Consider the following 22,092-nt stretch of genomic DNA (forward strand, 5'->3'; position numbering starts at 1 on the left):
AATCAAATAATGTTTTTACCCTGGTGCTACAACATTCCTCCTCTGGATAGCCTTTTTTTTTTTTTTTTTTTAAGTAGGCTTCATGCCCAGCGTGGAGCCTAATGTGGCACTTGAACTCATGACCCTAAGATCAAGACCTGAGCTGAAATCAAGAGTCGGATGCTTAACTGACTGAGCCACACAGGCACTCTTGGATAGGCATTTTTAAAATACGAGTATTCATTTCCCTTAACAATCAGTATTTATAGAGTCCTTACTAAGCACTGTGGTAAATAGTTTACACATGTTTACATTCATTGTTTCATATAATTATTGCAAGAACCCTATAAAGTAAATGTTATGATATGTATTTTTTCAGAGGATGAAACTGAAGTTCATTCATTTATTCATTTAGTAAATGAGTTTGTTCTAGAGGCAGTGGCTACAGTGATAACCATGCCAGGCAAGATCTCTGCTTTTACGGACCTTACATAGGAAGAAGAGCAATTAGACAATTAACACATAAACAGAAATGAAAACTGTGAGGGTGGGGAAGCAGGTGACTCAGGGTGTGTGTGTCTGCAATGAATTAGATGGACATTCCCTGACATTAACTTCCCTGAGGAAGTGTGATACTCAAGATGAACCCTGAAGACAAGAAGGGGTCCACCAAAATAGATGTGGATGCAAAAGAGTAGTAATACTCCAATATTTCATCACAGGAAATCATCTCCTGAGAGAAGAAATATTCTCCTGAAATATTCTGAGCCAAATGCCAGAGGCTGATCATTTACTTGTATAACAAAAGGAAAGAAAAAACATAAAGAAAGCAGCAGGGTTCCTAAAATATAAAAATTAATGGCTTACCAATGTTTCATTCTGGTTTCTAGGTTAGGGAAATAGATACAGAAAGTCTCAATGATCTTCATTAAAAGAGTTACATGATACAGGGTCTTCGTAATTGTTACAGTAATAAGTGCCATATCATCAGGAACTTTTTATCTCCCCCATTCACAACTAACCTGAGCTCTCACTCTCATAAACACAACTGAGCCTCCACTTTGAAGTCTACATCCGTGATGGCTGTGACTCATTTCTTTTCTTCCTGGTTTAACATTCGGAAGAGAAGGTGAAGTGTCACCAGGATTGTTTTGAAGGTTCAACTCAGCTGTCAAAATGCCTCTTAATTTTCAAGCAGTGTACAGAGTGAGCCCTAGTTGAGAAGAGGTGGATCAAGGCAGATTTATATCTTAAATAGTTTTTCCAAATATCAACTATGCAAAGATAGTTTATCAAGATTACTAGCTATCAGTTTGTCTCTTTTGGAACACATAGACCTCAGGTTTATAATGGGCCCACATGGAAAGTAAGGAATTCTTAGGATTAGGAGAGCGAGTGAGCCACAGCAGGGACTATGAGCAATCTTCAGTGACAGTTCTCTAGAGCCAGCCCCAATCAAACAAATTTTCATATTAGTTTTTACTTTGTTTTTAATCTGTAGATTAAGTATGCCTCAGAGATTTATTTTAAAAAGGGGCAATAATTTAGATCACAAAGTCCAATCACTCTTGATTCAAACTAAAATGCTACATACGAAAACATTTTACATATGTTTTTAGCAGTAGGCATTTCCAAAACATTTGCATACATGTGGTCTCATTGGATCCTCACAATCACCTTTTGTGATATAACTTTATAAGCCCAACTCATCGACAAGAAAGCAGAGGTTCAGGTCATCTTTCTAAAGACACACAGCAAGTAAGCAGCGAAGCCAGGACTCGAATGCAGGTCTGCATGTGACTACAAAACCCCTGCTCTCCCATTTCACCATTCCTGCCTCTCACACTCTGCAACTAGCTTGTCATCCCAGGAGATGACACTTTAAATGCTTCCTATTTGAAAAGACTTCACAATGAGGGCTCATCAATGGGCTCTTCTTTTACTTAAAACAGTAAATGTCATCCTGATTAAATCAACGTGAGACCAACTATCTCTGACAGTGGCAGTGATGAATGTTTTGTACGAGGTTTTGCCTCTCAGGAAACAATTCCCAGAGGCTAAGGGTAAACCCAGAACATCCCCGCATTGACACTGTCAAGAAGCCCTTTCTCATCCAGAACCAATTCTTGCTTATTCCAGCAGCATAGACAAACTCCTATGAGAGAGAGGCTGAAAATTAATGGCAAGAATTCTCTGCCTTCTATCCCACAGAAAAAGCAGATGATTCTCTGCCATCCTCGGCCTGTGCCAAAACCTGAAGCTAAGAGATAAGAGCTAGCCAGAAATCACAAACAGAAGGTTTTAACCCCACAATCCAGTTACCACTAGAGCCATCAGCTTAAATACTTAGACCTTGTGAAGCCCGGTTATTCAGCTTGAGAGGATGACACCTGAGCTAAGCTACCTATTTATTTAATGGAAATTTCCCTTCTTTAATTTTAGAGCATTGTTCTATACTAGCTGGAGAACAGTTTCTTAAATCCTTTTATAAAACAAAGCAAAAAAAAAAAAAAAACTGATAGATAGGTCTGCTTAAGGGGTGAATGAATGAAATTTTAACTAACCATTAAATGGAGAACACCTGATTTGCTTGCCCCATGTATCAGCATTAACCAGGACAATGCCTGACACATGATCAACACTCACTATACTCTGTTTTAAGAGTTTTAAGCTATATTAATATACAATAATAAATTTTAAAATAACTACAATAAATTGTCATCTAGAAATACTGAAAAATCCAACAATCTTTGTGATTAATTTTGTGAATCAAAGACTTCATAATCAAAGACTAAATTATGATTTATTAATTAATAAGGTAAGTTGAGCACCCTTCAGAAATCAGAGTAGGAGATCCTATTCACTGCTTCTGCTCTAGAGTTTTAGTTTCAGTGGAAGTATACTATCACAATTCTTTAAAACTATATAATGCATGTGTAGGTCACATGACTATTCTCAGTTAACTCAATTATTAAATCTATGTGCCTTGTTGTCTGACTATACGATTTTCCATGCTTACTTCCAGGTTTTTCTCCCTGTTTTGTTGGACACTGCTGGGCATTCCTCATTGAAATATAATAACCCTCTTACAATTTTGGATTAGCTTCTTAATAGTATTACATGTCAAATGAAAACATGTTTATTCATTTGTAAACACATATAAGCCTATACTATCCTATAATCAGGATATATGTTTTGAGACTGATTAATTGATTTGCTATTTTTGTTGTTTTTTAATCCAGAGCCCACGAGGCAGCTATACAGTGCCTCCTCTTTTTCTCACCTGATAACACTTACAGCACCCGGTCAGTTAAGGGTGAGCATTATAAACTGAGGAAACCAAGAAAGAAAATCTGTATCTCTTGACAATAACTCCACTAAAAGGCCCAGAATATGTATGTGTGATGGCCATAGAGATGCCCTACTACTTGAATCTTCCTTCAAGACAAACTGCTACAGGAAATTTAGCTGATTAATAGCCTCCAGCTTCTGCACCTTCATATACACCACTGTGTTTATGACTGAGCCGGTAGGCTTGCTAGAACCAGCTCGGTCCTTCCTGAAACAAAATTTCCTTAGTGGAAGCTCTGGCTTAAGGAATCCCCTTCAGCATGGCTAAGAATTTCTGCATCGCAGTCTAAGGCTCTTCCTATCCAATTCTAACCCTCCTCTCTCCTCTCACAGATTTCAGACCTGCATCTTGGACTGAAGACTACCTGTTCTAGCTTCCTCCTTCTTTATCCTTCACAGGCACATCTGCCAATAAATCTGCTGTACATCTAATCTCATTTTGGGATTTGCTTCATGGAGGACCAAAACAGACACTATATTCAATATATTCTGAATTATAAAATTTAAAACTAATTAATGTACTGCATAGTATACAAAGATGTTTGCAAATACACAATATGAGAAAATAAAATTTTTGAATAATAAATATGCCAATAGGCATTTCTTGGGGTAGTAGTACATGTTTTAAAGGGTGGGGAAACCTACTTTAGTTTTATCTTATTCTGGTTAATATTCCCTAATACATTTTTTTAAAAGAGCTTATTTTTTAAATTATGCATAGAAGGTATTTGGTAGAACAAAGACAAGAAAATTCCGTTTTTACCATAAGAGATCTGAAACAAAACATGATAAATCTCTCTCTGGGTGGTGCCCTCATGGTGTTCAATCTTTGAACTAAAAACAAAAATCAAAGCCTGAAGCACATTCACTGATTCATAGCTGAGTCATTTATGGAGCAATACAGAGCTGCTAAAGATCAGAGAAAGATATTCTGTCCAGCTGTGTTCCTGTGGGTATGTACTGATGAAGGCAAAATATTGAATACAATACCAGCAAGAAGATTAGAATTCTGCATGTCTCCTTACATATTTCCTAACACTGTTGATGTATTCTGTATCACTGCACTTCTTAAAGAATTTATTTTAAATAACTCATTAAAGACACAAAAACAATGCCATTTAAAAAACTGTATGTTCAGTATTTAATATTTAAAAAGCATCAAAGCAGAAGGAGAAATTAATTGCTATGCAAAATATTTTTTACCACATTTAACTTTGTCATTTGCTGGCAATTATAAATGATTACTGTCTTACACTGATAGCATATTAAAATAGTGAATTCTTACTTTAACTGTCACTGGTTTTATTTTTTCATACAATTTGATACATTTACCAAACATATGTTTCCTTCAGTTTGTCACCACTAGAAACATATGTACACTGTTCATAAAGATCTTTCTATTCCTCCTGAAGTAATATTGATCTATTATGCAAAGAGATGGACATAAAAAGAAAATGTCCTAACAACCAATGACCAGTTAAGTCCAGTACTCATTTGTAAAATCCCTCCAGGCCTTTCCCGGCATTTTGATCAAAATACAAATTTACACGTCATTCAAAGACCTAAATCACATATCTCATGACCACTTTCTGTTCTTCTATCATTTTCCCTCTTATTCCAAATTATTTAGTACACTGATCAACTCAACTCACCTGTTTCCATTTCAGGGATTTTGCACTTTTTCCTTCTGCCTAGATGTTCTTCTGATAAATCTTTGCAAGGCTACCTATTTCTTATTATTTGGACCTATCCCACACATCAGCTCCTAGGAATACTCTAGCTAAAGAGCCTTCCCCACCCCTAATCACTCTCTATTTTCTTACACTAGTTTTCTTTAACTTATTCTTCCATTTACCAAATAGAAGATAAATTCCATCCTTACCACTATAACTCTATAGCAAGAACAGTGCTTAACACATAGCAGATTTTTAAAAATGTTAGTTTAACTTTAAGAAAACATCATGCAAACTATATACCATATGATCCCATTCCTAATGAAATATGTACAAGGGCACAAAAAATTAATAGAAATAAATGCATGGATGACTTCTTTTCTAAAGCAAGCAAAGCTAATATTTGGCCAGTTAATTAAGATGGTTGGTTAAAGCATATATACTTCAAAGTTTTATTTTAAAGTAAAACATCTAACTGTAAATCTATCCCTAAATATATTAATGTAGAGCCAAGACCCTTTTCATGGGTCTGCTGCTTAGAACCCCTCTCCCGTTTTGCATAAGCCCCAAACATAATGGATTAGCCACGATTTTCAGCTTTGGTTTCTTTCAATTGAAAGAAGAATAAAGAGACTTGCAAAACAAACTACGTGCAGAATCCACCTTTTAGAGCTGTCTTGCTCACACTAATATAAAAAAATATATATCTAGATGGCTTGGCTTTGCCAAATTTTTCAATGTAATCAACTTAGTTTTCATGGGAACAGTTCTGAATTACCCTTGTAATTCACTATTTTATGCAATATTTATCTGAATTATGTCATTAATAAATACAACAAGTATAAACTGGTTTTGGTAGAATCATTACTGACCTTTTTAAAGAATATACAACTGTGAGAGAAAAATACAGAAACTTGATAGAGTCGGCTGCTAGCAGTTAATTCTTGGGCTGCTTATGGACATCAATTAGTTTATTTTAAACAGTGGATAGAGAGCGAGCTTTGGTTACTCTTAAGAATCAGTTAAGGGGGGCGCCTGGGTGGCTCAGTTGGTTAAACGACTGCCTTCAGCTCAGGTCATGATCCCGGAGTCCCGGGATCGAGTCCTGCATCGGGCTCCCTGCTCGGCGGGGAGTTTGCTTCTCCCTCTAACCCTTTCCCCTCTTGCGCTCTCTCTCTCACTCTCTCTCTCTAATAAATAAATTAAAAAAAAATCTTTAAAAAAAAAAAAGAATCAGTTAAGGGAAGGCAAGTTAAGAGAGCTTCTACTAGTTCCTAAAATGTTAGTTGTCATTCTCTTGACTTGTCATGTTAATAATTAGAAAATTTTAATTTTCCTCCACAAAATTTTTTAGTTTACAAATTTTCTACAGTATCATCCATATAATAAAATTTAAATAATATTAAATATTCAACATATTTATGATACTTTAAAAAGTGACCAAATGAGTAACATCCATTTTCACCTTATTGTTATTTCGGTTATTTCAAATTTACTTAAAATGAAATTGTAGCCTAGCAAACTCTCAAATCTAGAAAACTATGCATGGTTTTTGTCAGTTAAATTTATGTGTACATTCCTTAGGGGCTAGAGAAGTTCATATTTTAAAGGTATTTCACCGTCTTTAATTTTTCACTTATTCATTTCCCTTTTTCCTTTGATAAAGTTAAAGGATTTGGAGAGAGGAATAAATATTTAAAGCTGAAGAACAGAGTCTGAGAAGTTGATTTTTAAAAGCAACATTTAGCAGCGGTAATATTTTCCTTGAAAGACAGCATCAGAATTCAAATGAACATCTCGTTTCCCAAGGCGTATTCCCAAGAGCCAGGACGCATTTGGTGAGCCTCAGGCTGTTGGGGTACAACTGCTGAGAAACAAAGGCACTAAAAGACACAGCAATTCCTTAACCAATATTCAGTATGGCTTAACTTTTCTCACTTTCAGGGTGGCTTAGTCTAGGAGGCCAAACATGTTGGCTAGATCCTTTTCTATGAAGGGTTGTAAACATACACCCTTCGGATCTGGGATGTTTCCCTCTGTTTCTGACAAGGAAACGGAGACATTACTGCAATGAGAAACAATATTCCTGCTTCTAAATTTTTGCCAGACCCCTCTCCTTTTAGGGATTATCATCATCTCAAATCCTACATGTCTGTAATCAACACCATCCCCTTTCCAAACCACCTAGTCCTCCAGATGGCCCCATTTTTATTAAAAGCTTAAGTGTTCTCCCAGTTACCTAAGCTGGAAAGTTCAAAGGCCTCTCTTGTCTCCTTATTCTCCTTTCCCATCTCAAAAAAGTCTCCCTGTTCAATCATTCCTTTGAGCCCTCTCTGCTCTACTTCCAGTCATTATTACTGTAGGCTTGAATTACAGCTTCCTGCCTCCATTGGAGTGAGTCTAATGCACCTGCAGAGAGTCACCAGACAAGACTTTCTGGGAGCAGGGTGGAGCAGAAAGAGCCCAAGGCCTTTCAAATTAGAAAGGCCTAAACATAAAGCTCAGCTCCACCTTCTGATTTGAATGTCCTTGGACAGCATACTAAACATATTTGAGCCTCACTTCCATCATCTGTAAAGTGAGAATTAATATTCACCTTGTTCTTCCTGTTAATTTGGGCATGTAACATTCTCAAGCTGTGATTTTATGTGAAGTTGCAATTACGTCCTAAACAAAAAGTGGGTAAACTCCCATCTATCTAAACACACTATTTTCTACATATATTCCTCATTACATGTCAGTGTTTTTTTTTTATTATTTAAGGATGTAATTTACTTCCCTTACCAAATTGATAATTCATTATGTTTATATATATATTTTTTCTTATCATCTATATGATCTAATACCACACGTTCCATATAATAGGTTTTCAATAAATATTTGGAGAAGGAATTAATGAGTAACAATACACAGGGATTTTTCATGAAGGACTGATCTGGTACCATTTCAACATCTGTGTCTATTTAATAACTTTGCTTTTCCCTTCTGGTTCAATTTGGTCACAGGGTATTCTGAAGATTAATGAATAAAATATTTATGAATTCTTTTAGAAAGGCAAATGAAAGATCAACATAATATTTCCTCTCTGCATAATAAAGAAAGAGAATTCCTAATATCCTTTAGGCAAATTCACCTTAAAACTCTTCATTTCATTTTGTCTGAAATATTCTTTTGATTTATTAATGTGGATTTAAAGAGTACTGGCCAAGCATATCTTGGATATTAGTGCATCAGAGTAGGTCTTTGACCATTTCTTAAAACTTTATATCATAAAACTGCATAGGCTACACTTTAAAAAAGAAGTCTTTCTAATGTAAATATAGTTACTTAGGTACCAGTGTTATGAAACTAACATCAACAATTTGATAGTAAAACTAGCAATGATTCTTGTTCATTCATTTACTTAACCTCATCCAGCGCATCAGAGGAAGCAACTACCTATTCAACTAAGCATACCTATTTGTGTGCTTATTCACTTGTCATATTTGTATAAACAGGGTATCATAAGACTTCGAGAAAGATGAATTTTACTCTGAACAGAAATATCACTTACACTACGAGGCAGAAATGATATTTGTCTTGAAGTAAATGGATGCCATTTTTGGAGGATTTACTATGTGCCAGACACTGTCTTTGAGCAGTATCAAAGTTATGTATTTAATCTTCACAGTGACACCTTGTTGTAGGCATTACTATCTCCACTAAACAGGTGAGGTAACTGAGGCTCAGAGATGTTAGGTAATTAGCAGAATTTCAGAAAGTAAGTAATAAGTAGATCTCAATTTCAATTGTCGGATGATTCTGATTCCAAAGTTCTTGCTCTAAGATAGAAATAGATTTAACAGTCTTTGATAACTGACATAAAAAAAAATGAGCAAAAATCCAACCTTTAATTCTATGCCAAAAAGCCATCTTTTTAATCTAAAAAAGAAGGGGCCTGACATTGGGAGGAAATAAGTGACACATACAAACAGAAGTTTTTGTAAACTTCTATTTAGAAACTTGTTCAAAATAGGGATATGTCATTCCAATAGCACATTTCAAATTATTGTGATTGGGTACATTTTTAAAAAAGACTACTAGATTCAAGTACTAAGTAGATTCTGTATGAATCTTCCTAAGTTTTCTATGTCAATTAATCATCCAACACATACACATACACATCTACTATGGTGTTAACACATATAAGAGATAACAAGTGAAGTTGGAATAATATGATTGAATTTTGTTTTTAAGTAATCTCCACCCACAACATGGGGCTCAAGCTCACGACCTTGAGCCCAACAGTTGCACGTGCTACTAACTGAACCATCCAGGCACCCCCATGATTGAATTAATTAAATTATAAGCACCATATCAAAATTTGTTCTATATTTGGAAGACACGAGGACCTTAAGAAGAATCAATAATATAATTTATAATTATAAAAATCCAGGTAGGTTTCCAATATTTTTATATGTTAATTCATTATCCCTTTCAATCTTTAGAACAACACACTAAAATTTATTATTTCTATTTGACAAGTGAGGCCCAAAGAGGTTAAGTAACTTGCCTAAGGTAACAGTATTGGAAAGGGTTGAAAATGGGATTCAGATGCTGGCTTCGGATCCCTATTTATTAGTTTAATTTATTTGGGAAGAAAATAGGAGGGTTTAGTAGACCAACTATCCACCAACTCACCCCAAATTGGTGTGAAACCCTATACATTAAAGTTGAAGAAGAAACAATGAATGTAACATTTTTTTGCTGGTTTCTAATCCATTGTGCTTAACTTTTACCTCTGGATGCTTAAGGATTCCTTTATATTTGCTTCAGACTATAGTCCCAGGATCTTCCTTTATATATAATCTACCTATTCTATATACCTCTGTCTATAAAATGAGGATTATAACTGCTCCATGATGTTGTCATGAGGCAATAATAGTACTAGGATGTAGTAAGTGTTAAATACATTTCACGGTTAGGTCATTTTATAGTAGAAATTGTCAATACAAAAGGTAACATGCATCAGGAGCCAGATTCAAAGTTTGTTTGGATCAAACTTCCTAGGGCTATTATACATGTGAATGTCCTCAGTATTCACACTTCATATATGTGTCTGCTCCTACTTCTAATAACAGAGTCAGATAATTCTTGGATCAAACAGGCAAGAGAATTTCTGCATTGGTAAGGTAATTTAAAAACAAAAAAGAGGAAAACATCTACTGTTGTATATATCTACATGAAAAAAAACCCAGTTATGATTGTTGTTTATTATATATAACACAAATTTCATTACATATCATGTTCTTGATTTATTTGCAATATTTTCTAGCTATCTTAATAATTCTTCTAAAATTGAGCATGACAAAACAGGCTGAAATTTGTTATAAATCACGGTAGTGAAGAAGGAAAATTTGTTAAAATTTGACAGACATACACTGCCCAAAATTAACAATATCTACAGTTAAATATGTTAACCTGTTTATACGTACATATTTTATATATAAGAGTTAATATTTAATAAAAAATCTATCAAAATCTTTTATATTTTTAGTGTCCTGAGGCCATATATTATAAATGCTAATTAACCTAATAATATTATGGTCACTAACATTGTCTTTCTAGTAAATAAATAAGGATATAGCTTACCTTTCATGATAGTATCTAAAAGTAATATAAATCTGTATAAATATAATAAACATTATATACTTTTGTATTATTTGTTTTTATATAAAACTGTATATAGATATAAGTATTTAAATGGCAACTTATGTTATTGTTATTGTTTATTATTTAAAAATTTGGGGCACCTGTGTGGCTCAGTCAGAAGAGTACGCAACTTTGATCTAAGGGTCATGAGTTCAAGCCTCATGCTGGATGTAGAGATAATAAATTAATAAATAAATAAACTTCAAAAAAATTAAAAATGTATTTTATTTAAAGACTATATGAGGCCAAGATATCTTTTATCTATTATTTTTCAATATTTTTAATATAAATTCCAAAATCATAAAAATAACAAAATTCCTAAAATAAATTCCTGAAATTGTGAATAAAATGGAATAATATGAAAAAACATAGTTTTGATAGTAATTATCACTCCCTGTCAGTCCATCCCCTATTTCCAAACATACAGTGTAGCTTAGCTCTATGTATTTTATTCTGAATGTAAACAGTCAAAAAACACGTTCTGTACGTTTTAGAAATAGATCCACTCTTTCTTTTTATTTTAAAAATAGATCCTATAAAAAGAAAGTACTATGGTTTATAGCAATTGTTAATCTTTCTTAGCCAGAATTTTTCTGTAGTTCATTATGAATCTGTATCTGAGTAATAATATTTCTTATTATTTATATGCCTTCAGTGCCATCACTTACTCTCTGTTTTTACGTAATTTCAACCGCCTGACTTTAACTATTCTGTATTACTACATGTTAAATGTTGCACATTTATAATTGTCTATTAATTAGTTGCTATGCAAAAATTTTATCCCACCTTTTCTCCCATTGTTTCCCAATCCATTTTCCTCTAATCCAGGAGAGTGATCATTATGTCAAACTTGTTGTTAGCCCCCTTCTAACCTGAGTGCCTGCTCTAGTCAAAGAATTTATTGCTTATTGCTTATTTTCTTAACCACCTTGTATTCCCTTTATATTGTGCCCTGTACTTACTTTCCTTATATCATCTGTGATTGGTTATATCTATATGTAACTATATAGCTATTAAATGTAAAATAAGAAGCTGAGGGAAATTGTGAACAGAAATGTATTAATCCATTACAAGTGTGTATTGCATGATCTTAGATCAGTACTTTACAGATAAATTTTGTTCTTGAGGGTGGAAGGGGTAAAAAAAGTCTCCGGATTCAACCTTCCTTTTTCCAAGCGAAAAGTTTAAAAATTGGCCTAAAAAATAACATAATTATGAAGGAAATGATTCATTGCAACTGCCATTTTTCATGTAAGGAATAATTACTTAAAATGGAAATTCCAACTCTTTATCAGCTTTAGATAAATGCTGATTATTTAATCTGTCAATGAGGAAAGGCAATTAAATGGAATGCTGTATGTTAATGCAACAATGGAGGTTGTTAGATCATCTCAATTATTTATATTCAGATTTAACTTGCAACCCAGCACATCATGGAAGATTAATAGGTATATACAGTGAAGGAATATAGTGCCATCCCGTTATTCATGCCACAAACTCCATGTCTTTTACTATTCATTAAATCAATCATATGCAAATATAATGAGTGTTGTGCTTGTGACTTCATAACATATTCTGAAATATCTTCTACAAATACTTCTGTCACATTTGATTACGATATAGACTCCTAAATATTTCTTCTGTGGTAAAGACAAGAATAAAACTAGCAGTTATGTTGATAAATATTGTGAAATGTTACACATTTTTCATCAAAACACTAAGAAATTACGCAAAACTCCTGGTAAATATATGTTTGTCTCTTGCTATCAAAAAATGAAATAGAAAACAGGGAATTTTAACAATTTTGAAAGAAGACTTAGGAAACTAAATCAACCAAAGAAACACAAAATTGGGAAGAAGTCAAGAATTAAAGTTTGAATATTTTTTTTTGTACTACTAAGATGTGAGATGTGATCAGTAATACACTATCTTCTAATTTTGTCAATTCCCTAAGATCTGTGAGGAAATAGATATATTATCTTCATCACCAAACCCTGAGTGCCTGGTATCAAGTCTGGAGTACACAGCATACACACAATTAAAATTGATCAAAGAAAAAGTAATTAATTCATCACTTGCTACTTTTTACACCTTTGGTGTTTTAGTGGAATATAGGATAAAGTCAACATTTTCAAAATGCCTCTATTGATTAAAAAGTGGAGAATTAGTTTGATCCACTGTCTGGCAAAGTCTTATATTCTCTTTACAACGGAATTGAAGAAAATAGCTCCAGCTAATTAAGAAGACAGTGGCAAGGACAGACTTGTAGTTCCAGGAGAACATGAAAGCCTGCCTGGTCATACTTTAATTTTCTGTGATTCTATTTCCTAAAGGTAAATCTTTGTACAGTAGCAGAGTGATCACTAGTCCCCTCTTAGTACATAAGCTAACTCCCTGTCATGAATTGGGTATACAAGACATTGATCTTTAAAGTTAATCAAATGATGAAAGAAATTATAAAATTTCTGGGCTATGGTCTGTTGTTACAAAAGAATAATTTTTAAGAGGACATTGGAACTTAAATACATAAAGACTCTTCTCTCATAAACATGTTCACTTTTTTGTAAAGGAGAAGAGAAACTCCTTTTCTAACTCACTAAACTTTCACTATTTAATCAAAAGTGTTTCTAAGCTTTTGCCTTTTAAGATATTTTTCTAACAAATATTTGACAGTAGCCTAATTGCATTTTCCAAATGATTTGATATCTTGACAATTAAGTGTAAGTACATAAATTTTTAAAAAAAAAGCTCTCCAGAACATATTTGGGAAAATGAGAGAACCTAGTGATTAGAGCACAGATGTAGTGTGATTAAAATAAATTAACACACATGTTTTTTTCAGTCAGGCAGGCCCTCCTTCATTATGAACACCCTCACAATGCATTCACTTTGCACCAGGCACTTAACTGGGTACAGGGCCTTCAAGGATGAAGAAACTTAGGTCTTGCCTCCAAAGAACTACAAGTCTTTTGGAAAAGAGATGTGAACACAAAACTACCAGTGTTAAACTTCAACATGCAGTTAAACAAAACATGCACAAATGAAAGAGCACACAGGTAAAATCACCAAAAGGTTACAGATGACCTGAAAATTAGAGCACAAGTAGGAATATGCCATGCATTCAGACAGTGGGACCAGCCTGTGCTGAAATGAGGAGGACACAGCACTGTGGTGAGATGGGTGGCTTCAAAGAGCAGGGAACAGGCAAATAGGAGGCTGGACAAGCAGCAGAAGCCAGATCATGTAGGGTCTTGCAGTCTTGGCAAATGGATACAAATTTTATCGAGTAAATGACGAGGAGTCATTAGCAATGTTCACATAGAAAGAAGGTAAATGTAGAGGAGGGATGTTAGGAGTGAGACTTCAAGAAGGAGACTATTACAACAGCCAGAGGAGAGATCATGGGGTCCTTAACTAAGGCATGGGTCTGGGGGTGAAAAGAAGAATGTAGTGAAGAAAAGTATTGAGACAGCAGACTTGAAAGTGTTTGATGACTGACTGATGGATGTGAAGAGATGGGGAAGGAAATGGAGAAAGCAGTTGGCATCCAGAGTTTATATTTCCCAAATAGTAACCTCCCTGTAGAAATCCAAATAATATAGCCAACTAACACAGTCATTATTGACTTGTGTTTTAAATTTACATTATCAAGGAATATGTGTGGTATTACATATCGATATAAGAAAAAATGATACTTTTAAACTACCAGAAAAAGTACAGGTCCGTTAGTATTAATATACATTGGCATAATGGGGGAATTGGGAAAGATTTCTAAGACATAGCTAGACTGTTTAAAACTACCTTGAGGTATTTCTACTGGGTTTTGTTCTCTTGAATTGAGATTATTGCAAACTCAATATATCAATAATAAATACAACCACTGTCAGCTCTGATGGATTCAAAAAAGTGAATTCCTGCCCTTGGGAACTGTGCTTGGAGAAGGCAGACATCTGGGCAGAAGACTGGGAGCTATGTCGTCTGATCTTTCAGTAAAGAACAGTGGTAATGTCCACTTAGAGGACTTCCATACTCCCAGGAACGTGGAAACATGTGTATGTTTATACTCAGCAGACAATTCACAGTAAAGAAAGGGTTTTATAGTAATGGCTCATGTCTGGGGAGGAGTCTAGCACACTGACTGGATGGTAGTGTGCAGGCATTGGGGAAAGTGTGAGAAAAGTGTTATCATGAGTTAGAAAAAAAAAACAACAACAACCCTTATTTGTGAAGGAAGGGGGTTGGACTTCTTTTTTAACTTTCTCCTTTTTTTTTTTTTAAAGATTTTATTTATTTATTTGAGAGAGAGAATGAGATAGAGAGCATGAGAGGGGGGAGGGTCAGAGGGAGAAGCAGACTCCCTGCTGAGCAGGGAGCCCGATGTGGGACTCGATCCCGGGACTCCAGGATCATGACCTGAGCCGAAGGCAGTCGCTTAACCAACTGAGCCACCCAGGCGCCCTTAACTTTCTCCTTAAAGAGATTGGGCTTGGATGTATTGTGCAACTTGGTTTCTTGGTTGGATTTATACCAAATGGAGATAAAAATTTTACTGAGCTAATGACATTAATATATTTATTATGATGACCCCAAACCATAGAAGAAACCACAAGTACAGGAGAAATGGTCTTGTATTCAATAGTCACTTAGCAGACAAACACTTAACCCAGGGGTCAGTTAAGATGCTAACTCAACCAGAAAAATTCTTATGAATCCAGTTCATTGTTTCCTTTTATGGCTCAACATGAAGAAAGAATGTGAAAGTCTAAGCACTATGATCTTACATACTGACAAATGACTATGATACTGATAATAATAGGTCTTGCTCCAAGCACCAGGGACTTTGCTGATGATCCCATTTCTTTATGGGATCATAGGGAGAAAAAAGAACAAGAGATATATAAACACTGAGATCTCATGAACTGACTGGAGGGAATGGTGCCAACACCACAATGCCAGGCTATAATTCCTTTCTTTTCTAACTAGACTCCTCTTAATTTCCTGACTCCATTCATGGTGGAAATAGCCTATTAATTCCTTTTCCTAAACATTTAATGACTGGGTAAATGCTTACAATATGATCTTAAATGAAAAAGAAAAATAATACTCATGCAAGGCATAAATATACCAACATTTTTATACAGATCCTATGCTGGTTTTATGTTTATAATAATCATGTGCTATTTTATAATTAAGAATTAATGATTTATAATGAAATATTTTACATATAATATTTTATGTCATTATATAATGCTATATAATGAGAAGATTTTGAAAGATATTATCATTTTCCAAAAGAGAATTTTTAAAAAGTAATCAATCTGTATCCATTCTTGAAGACATTTTTATTTTAATGGCAAACTTCATGTTTACTTCCAAAATGGTTTGCGTTCCATGCTCTATTTATAAATAAAATAAATAGCTAGTACACATTTTTAGATAAGAAATATTATTCAAAAAGTGCTCATACAAGTAAATTTATCTTCAGCTCACTCATTTTAAAAATGTTCTCACTTTTAAATCTCATCTAAAATTTTCTGGTGAAATTTTTATATTTTTCAGTAATTTAAAAATATACAAATGAAGGGGTAATTATCTCTTATATGTGAACATTTTCATTTTTTAAATGTAATATGACACTTGGAAAGCACTTCATGACTATAACAACGGTAAGAGTGTTGGCATTGAATATTCTTCTAAAGATTTCAGAATCTGTTCTATACACAATGCCCAGAGTTTTCAATAAATAGGCTAATTTTCTCATTTTCTTATCAATGCATTTTTTTCCATCACTTACCCATTCCTACTAAATCACCTGCCAGTTCAGAAGGACAGAATTGAGGAGGAATGGACTCATGGCTAGAAAAGAAAAGAACCCAAACCTGTATTCCTCCTAACACCCTGTCTTTTTGTTCCATCTTCTGAAGGTTAATTCCCTCTAAGAGCCCCTGCCTCCCTGGACAAGAAATTAATAACCTTTCCTTTGTACTTAACTGTCTTTCAATAGTCTCTATAACTTACTTAGAAGTCAGACAGCACTTTGTTTCAGGGGATGACATGTAACATCATATAGGGAATCATACACAAATACAGAGAATACCTAAGTAAAGTTGGATAATTTTTGTAGTTTTGATATATAAAGGAGAACAGTAATCCTTGGACATATTAGTAGAAGTCTTAGAGTTAAGTGCTAAGTAAAAGTGTTAATACTGTCATGATACCTATTGATTCACTTTTTTTAAAATCATTCAAAAATGGTTTTGAGGAACAAATAATAAGACATCCATCCTGAAATTAAAGAATGATAAAGACAGCTAGAAAACATATATTGGAAAAATATATATACATGATTAAAATAATAATTTAAAGAATAGTACATATTTTATTTTAAAAAAATAACATTTTTCTTATTAAGTTCCAAAAGTTTAATTCAACATCTTTACACTGAGAATAAAGCATAATATTTATAATTTTTTTTAGGTTGTATTTTATTTTTAATCTGGATATGCTTTGGAGAAAAAAGTATCTTCATTTTAAAGTTATTTAGGTATTTTCCTCCTAATAAAGTTTCTCAAATATAGCTTAGATTAATACCAAAATACTAGAACTAGTCAACGATCTCTATTTTTAGGCAAAAGAATAAAATTCCCCTCATACTATATCTTTAAAAAAATTAATGTGGGTATAAGACATTTTCAAATTCTAGGAGATTGTTTTCTCACTAAAAGAAAAAAATTGTCCTTTTTTTTTTTTTATCAGAAGTTTGGTACCATGAGGGCAACTATGATTTCAGTCTCTATGAAGATACTCAATTTTTATGATTGAATCTACTTTTAAGGAAAAAAAATAATAGAACTTTTCCTTTATTTTGTTACAACATTAAAAACACACTTTGAATCTCTATTGAAGCAATTAATGGAAAATTATTATCATAATAGAAAAAGCTTTCCACACATCAGGATAGAGAATGTTATGCTTATAAAAGTTCCATTTAGACTGACACTTAATAAAAGTAGGTTGTAATGACCTAGGAAACCTAAATATTGCCAAAGTGCTTAGCTATTTCCTAAAATGTAGCAATAATTTGTTCTATACAAAACAGATTTGATGAGAATGTATCAGACATATATAATTTGCTTAAATAACTATAGTATAAAAATAGTACAGTGTAAACCTACCTGGTCTTATAAGATAGCCAGTACTTACATTTGGCTATTGAGCACTTGAAATGTGACTAGTCTGAATTAATATGTATGGTGTCAAAGACAACCTTCAAAGACTTAGTAGCAAAAAGAAAATGCAAATATCTGTCATAATTTTTATATTGATTATCTGCTCAAATAATAGTATTTTAATATAATCAGTTAAGTAATATAATTAATAACATTGAGTTTTACTTGTTTTTGTTTGTTTTTTAACAGAGATATCAGATATTTTTTAAATTATATATGTGTCTTCCATTAGGTTTTCATTGGCAGCAGTGGTATAAACAGCTAAACTTATACCAGAATGTTCCCTTCTTTTATAGTTTCTGCCTAAATCCAATTTCTAAGTTTAAAAAAGGACTTGAAAAATAACAAATGTGATTATTGGTTAGTCTTAAGCCTTAAAGAATAAATAACTCTAAGGAGATTTTTGTGTGATGTAGGTCATACATATGACATCACAAACCAACATGATGAAGAATAATTATGTATTGCTAGTTAAGATCAAAAATATAACTATCAGGTTAACGTCTTCTTCTCAGTCTCTAATTTATCCTATATATGGCACTCACTAATTTTAGAGAAATCCCTACATTGTAGTATTCTAACAATAGTTGTAATGTATTTTGAGATACTTGTATAAAAGTATAAATTTGCCACATAAATTAATTTAGGAAATTGTTAATAGAATTATTTGCAATAGTAGTTCTGATACCATGCCTTTAACGTCAGTTAAACCCAAGTTTGTATCCAGAAGATTTAATAATTTATGCAAAACTACTTAGAAACCCACAAACTAATCTGTAAGTGGGAATTCATACCGTCATAAATCCATCCAGCAAACCTGAATCGGGTTTCGGTGGTGCCTGCAACCGTTCCATTGACCACTTTTCAATGATGGAGGAGACTTGTGTGTTTTCTGTATTTAATATTCTGAACCCTGTCATGTTAACACCACTGTATCGGTAGGGCTCTACATCAAGAGCAAAGAGGTCCTGAAAGACAAATTTTTTTTGTGTTAGTACCAATAGAGTACGTTCACAGATATGTATAATTAAAAGTCAATTATTACTTCCCTTAGAATAGTTAACGTGATTGTTTCTCAAATGATGTTAAACATCAGAAATCACCAAGATTCAAATAGACTATTTTCATGCTTTTCCAATGCAAACATACATATTCTAGATGAATATGCATGTATATGTCATATTCTAATTCTACCAATGGAAAAACAGGCTTTTCTGTAACCTACATTTAAGATTTGCATGAGCTTTCTTCTCCATGTTAAGGATAGCTTCATTTTAAAGTTATTTAGATATTTTCCTCCCAATAAAGTTTCCCAATATATCTTAGGTTAATACCAAAATACTACCTTAAATTTTATGCACTATCACTTTTTTTTTTTTAACTGACTAGGTTTGTTTTGTTTTGTTTTGTTTTGTTTTGTTTTCCTATGCTCTGCTTCCTTGACTGGTAACTGCCACTTTTTTATTTTGTCTTATCTTTTTTTTTTTTTTAAAGAAACAGTTCATGAAATATGGCTTCTAACTAATGAAGATTATATTAAAGCTGAGGGCAACACAACTGGCCTTTTTTGGTTGTGGAACCCTTGCAGTTCCTTTGTTTTATACCTTACCCAACAAGTTCACCATAGGGAACCCTTCATATTTTTGTTGTGGGTTCCAGGCTGTAGTTAATGCTCTGGCTTTGCCTTTTGGTTTTCCCAGGAAAGAGGAGGCCAAAGCATCCAGAAGAGTTGGATGTCACCACAAGAACATACAGCATGTGGGACCCCTACACTCTTTCAAGTTGTCATTAACTAATCCTCAGATCTTACAGACAATATTGGGAACGAGACCAACAGTAATGCCATTGGTCCTGTGAAGTTTGTCTTGGATTTATACAGCTACATAGGCTACAAACTAGAAATAAATTTCAACGGAGAGCAGATGATATTGGTCTGCACTGTGCTCTGTGCTGTGAAAAAATATAAAGAATTGTTTTAGGTTTTTATTTTCAGTATTTGCAATCTAGCCAAGGAGACATACACTCATACACACTAAGGGGCAAAAGAGTAGAAGTGTTAAGTGCAAGGAGTCAGAAGCAAGACAAATAACTTTGAATTTTTGTAGTCAAAAATAACTTCATAAAGCAGATGGGATCTAAGCTTCCATTAAAGAATGAACAGGTTTTTGATAGGCAAAAGGAAAAAGGATGTCATTCAAAGTGTCAGTAAAGGCACAAAAATTAGAAAACATAAAACCTATTCGGTAGACTGATCTAGATCAGTTTTGCTATAAAAGAGGACTGATGAAGAAGAATAACAACAAAAGAAAATAGGAAAGTTAGGTTAAAATCAAACTAAAAAAAAAAGCCTTCAATTATAGGCTAATGAATTCTATATATCCTAAACTACTTTTTCTTTCTTTTTTTTAATTTCTTTTTTCTTATTAAGAGGTACTTTTGATTCCTCTAAAATCTTATGATTATGGTGAAACTGAGTTGTAACTGCACTGAAATATAATTTGCTGATGAGTAAAGTCTTCCAAGCCCTCCCCTCCAGCCTATCACTAAGTTTCTTACAGGCTGCAAAAAGTGACCTGGTGGGAAGTAATATCTCTATTAGAGTGAACCATAGTATTTATCAGTAAAATACAGACTACTGTGTGAAGAACCTCTATTGGAAGAGAGTTGTTATTACAGGTAGCTATTGTGATCAAGTACATTTTAGTAATTTGATCTAGTAGCTTCAAGACTCCTAAAATCAAGGAGACCAATCAGAATACTTCTGAGTTAACAGAAAGCATTGGTTAGACTGGTCATTGTGGGGACGGAGATGCATGCTAGAGACAGTATGGAGGAAAAAACAGTAGAATTTTGGTGATGATGTAGGAGTCAGACAATGGAAGCTTTGAAGGAAGTCAGAAGAGGGGTCAATTTAGAGGACAGTACCTTAAGGTTTAAATAATTTGAAATTAATGTGACAACAGTTAGATTTGTTCTGTAATGTAACAGTATATAACAACTCAGAAATGTTATAGAGGGAAATTTAGATTTCATTTCAATAAAGGTAATAATTGAAGTTCTAAATACATACCAGTTTTGAAGAAAATAACTGAAGAGGATAAAGGAAAATAGAATAAAGGCTCAACTTGAAGATACTCTCATACTTGGGGCAACAGGCAATAAAGGGGAATAGAATATGCCACCCCCAAATATGCCACTTTGGCATGTGGATTACTTTGATTTGAAGGCAATCAAGACCCAGTAGACTCAGGAAAAACTTTTATGTCTGCCTTAATTACCTAAAAGAATTTATATAGGGGGCCAGTACCAGAAAAAAAAAGCTATTACTAGAGATAACTTTTTTATCTGAAAGATCTTTCTGCACGGCAGGGCACACTTCTAATTACCAAACATCTGCTCTTCTTTATCGGTCTGTGAATTACCCTCCTCCCCTTTGAAGCCCCAGGCCCTCATCCCATTCCTTAGCTCAATTACCTGACCTGACCTTGAGTCTCATATCTTTGGGGCTCCTTACATATGAAATTAAATTTGTTTTTTTCTCCCATTAATCTGTTTTATGTCAATTTAATTACTAAACCAGCCAAAGAACCTAGAAGGGAAGGACAAATTTTCTACCCTTACATCAGGGAAGAATTAGTGACAGAGACAGAGGGTCGTTTCACAGAAGAAGGAAAATCAGTATAACATATTAGTAAAGAAATAGAGCCAAGAGTAAGTAGGTTTGACAGAAAGGTAAGGTCATATTTTCATGCATATTTAAGAAAAAACTGTGTGGTGGGTATGTAAAGACAAAAGATAAAGGTAACATTCAATTTGCTAATTGTAAATTAAGTCAGACTAACTTTTAAAAATCCAACTAAACATGGGCAAAAACAGGATAGAAAATTTAGTCTACTAAAAGAGCAGTTTCAATGAATCTGGTTTTTGTAAATAGAACCGAGATAACAACATAAAAATGTGTGGTTTTCTAAAACACTGATTTCTCAGCAAACTAATTTTAAAATCTATTATGTTATGTAAGTTCTCTAAAGCAATATATAAATAAGATATGATATTTTGAATTGATTCTGAAATAATATTTCAAAATCATCAGCTTCCCACCAAAAATTATTCCCCATGAGGATCAATTCCTCCTGAGTTTTATCAAAATAAAATAAATGATAAGTACA

The 22,092-nt window shown here is 33.6% G+C and overlaps 1 protein-coding gene across 2 annotated transcripts in view; it reads right to left on the reverse strand.

Annotated features, from left to right (window-relative positions):
* Positions 1–22,092, reverse strand: part of GRIK2 (glutamate ionotropic receptor kainate type subunit 2) — a 666,284-nt gene that overhangs the window by 349,687 nt on the left and 294,505 nt on the right. For both annotated transcript variants that reach the window (XM_021693614.1, XM_021693616.1), the window contains exon 6: positions 18,718–18,891. In XM_021693614.1, the coding sequence (XP_021549289.1) occupies positions 18,718–18,891 (174 nt within the window). The remainder of the gene's footprint in view (positions 1–18,717; positions 18,892–22,092) is intronic.

Source organism: Neomonachus schauinslandi, chromosome 8, assembly GCF_002201575.2.
Source record: "Neomonachus schauinslandi chromosome 8, ASM220157v2, whole genome shotgun sequence".
NCBI classification, from domain to species: domain Eukaryota; kingdom Metazoa; phylum Chordata; class Mammalia; order Carnivora; family Phocidae; genus Neomonachus; species Neomonachus schauinslandi.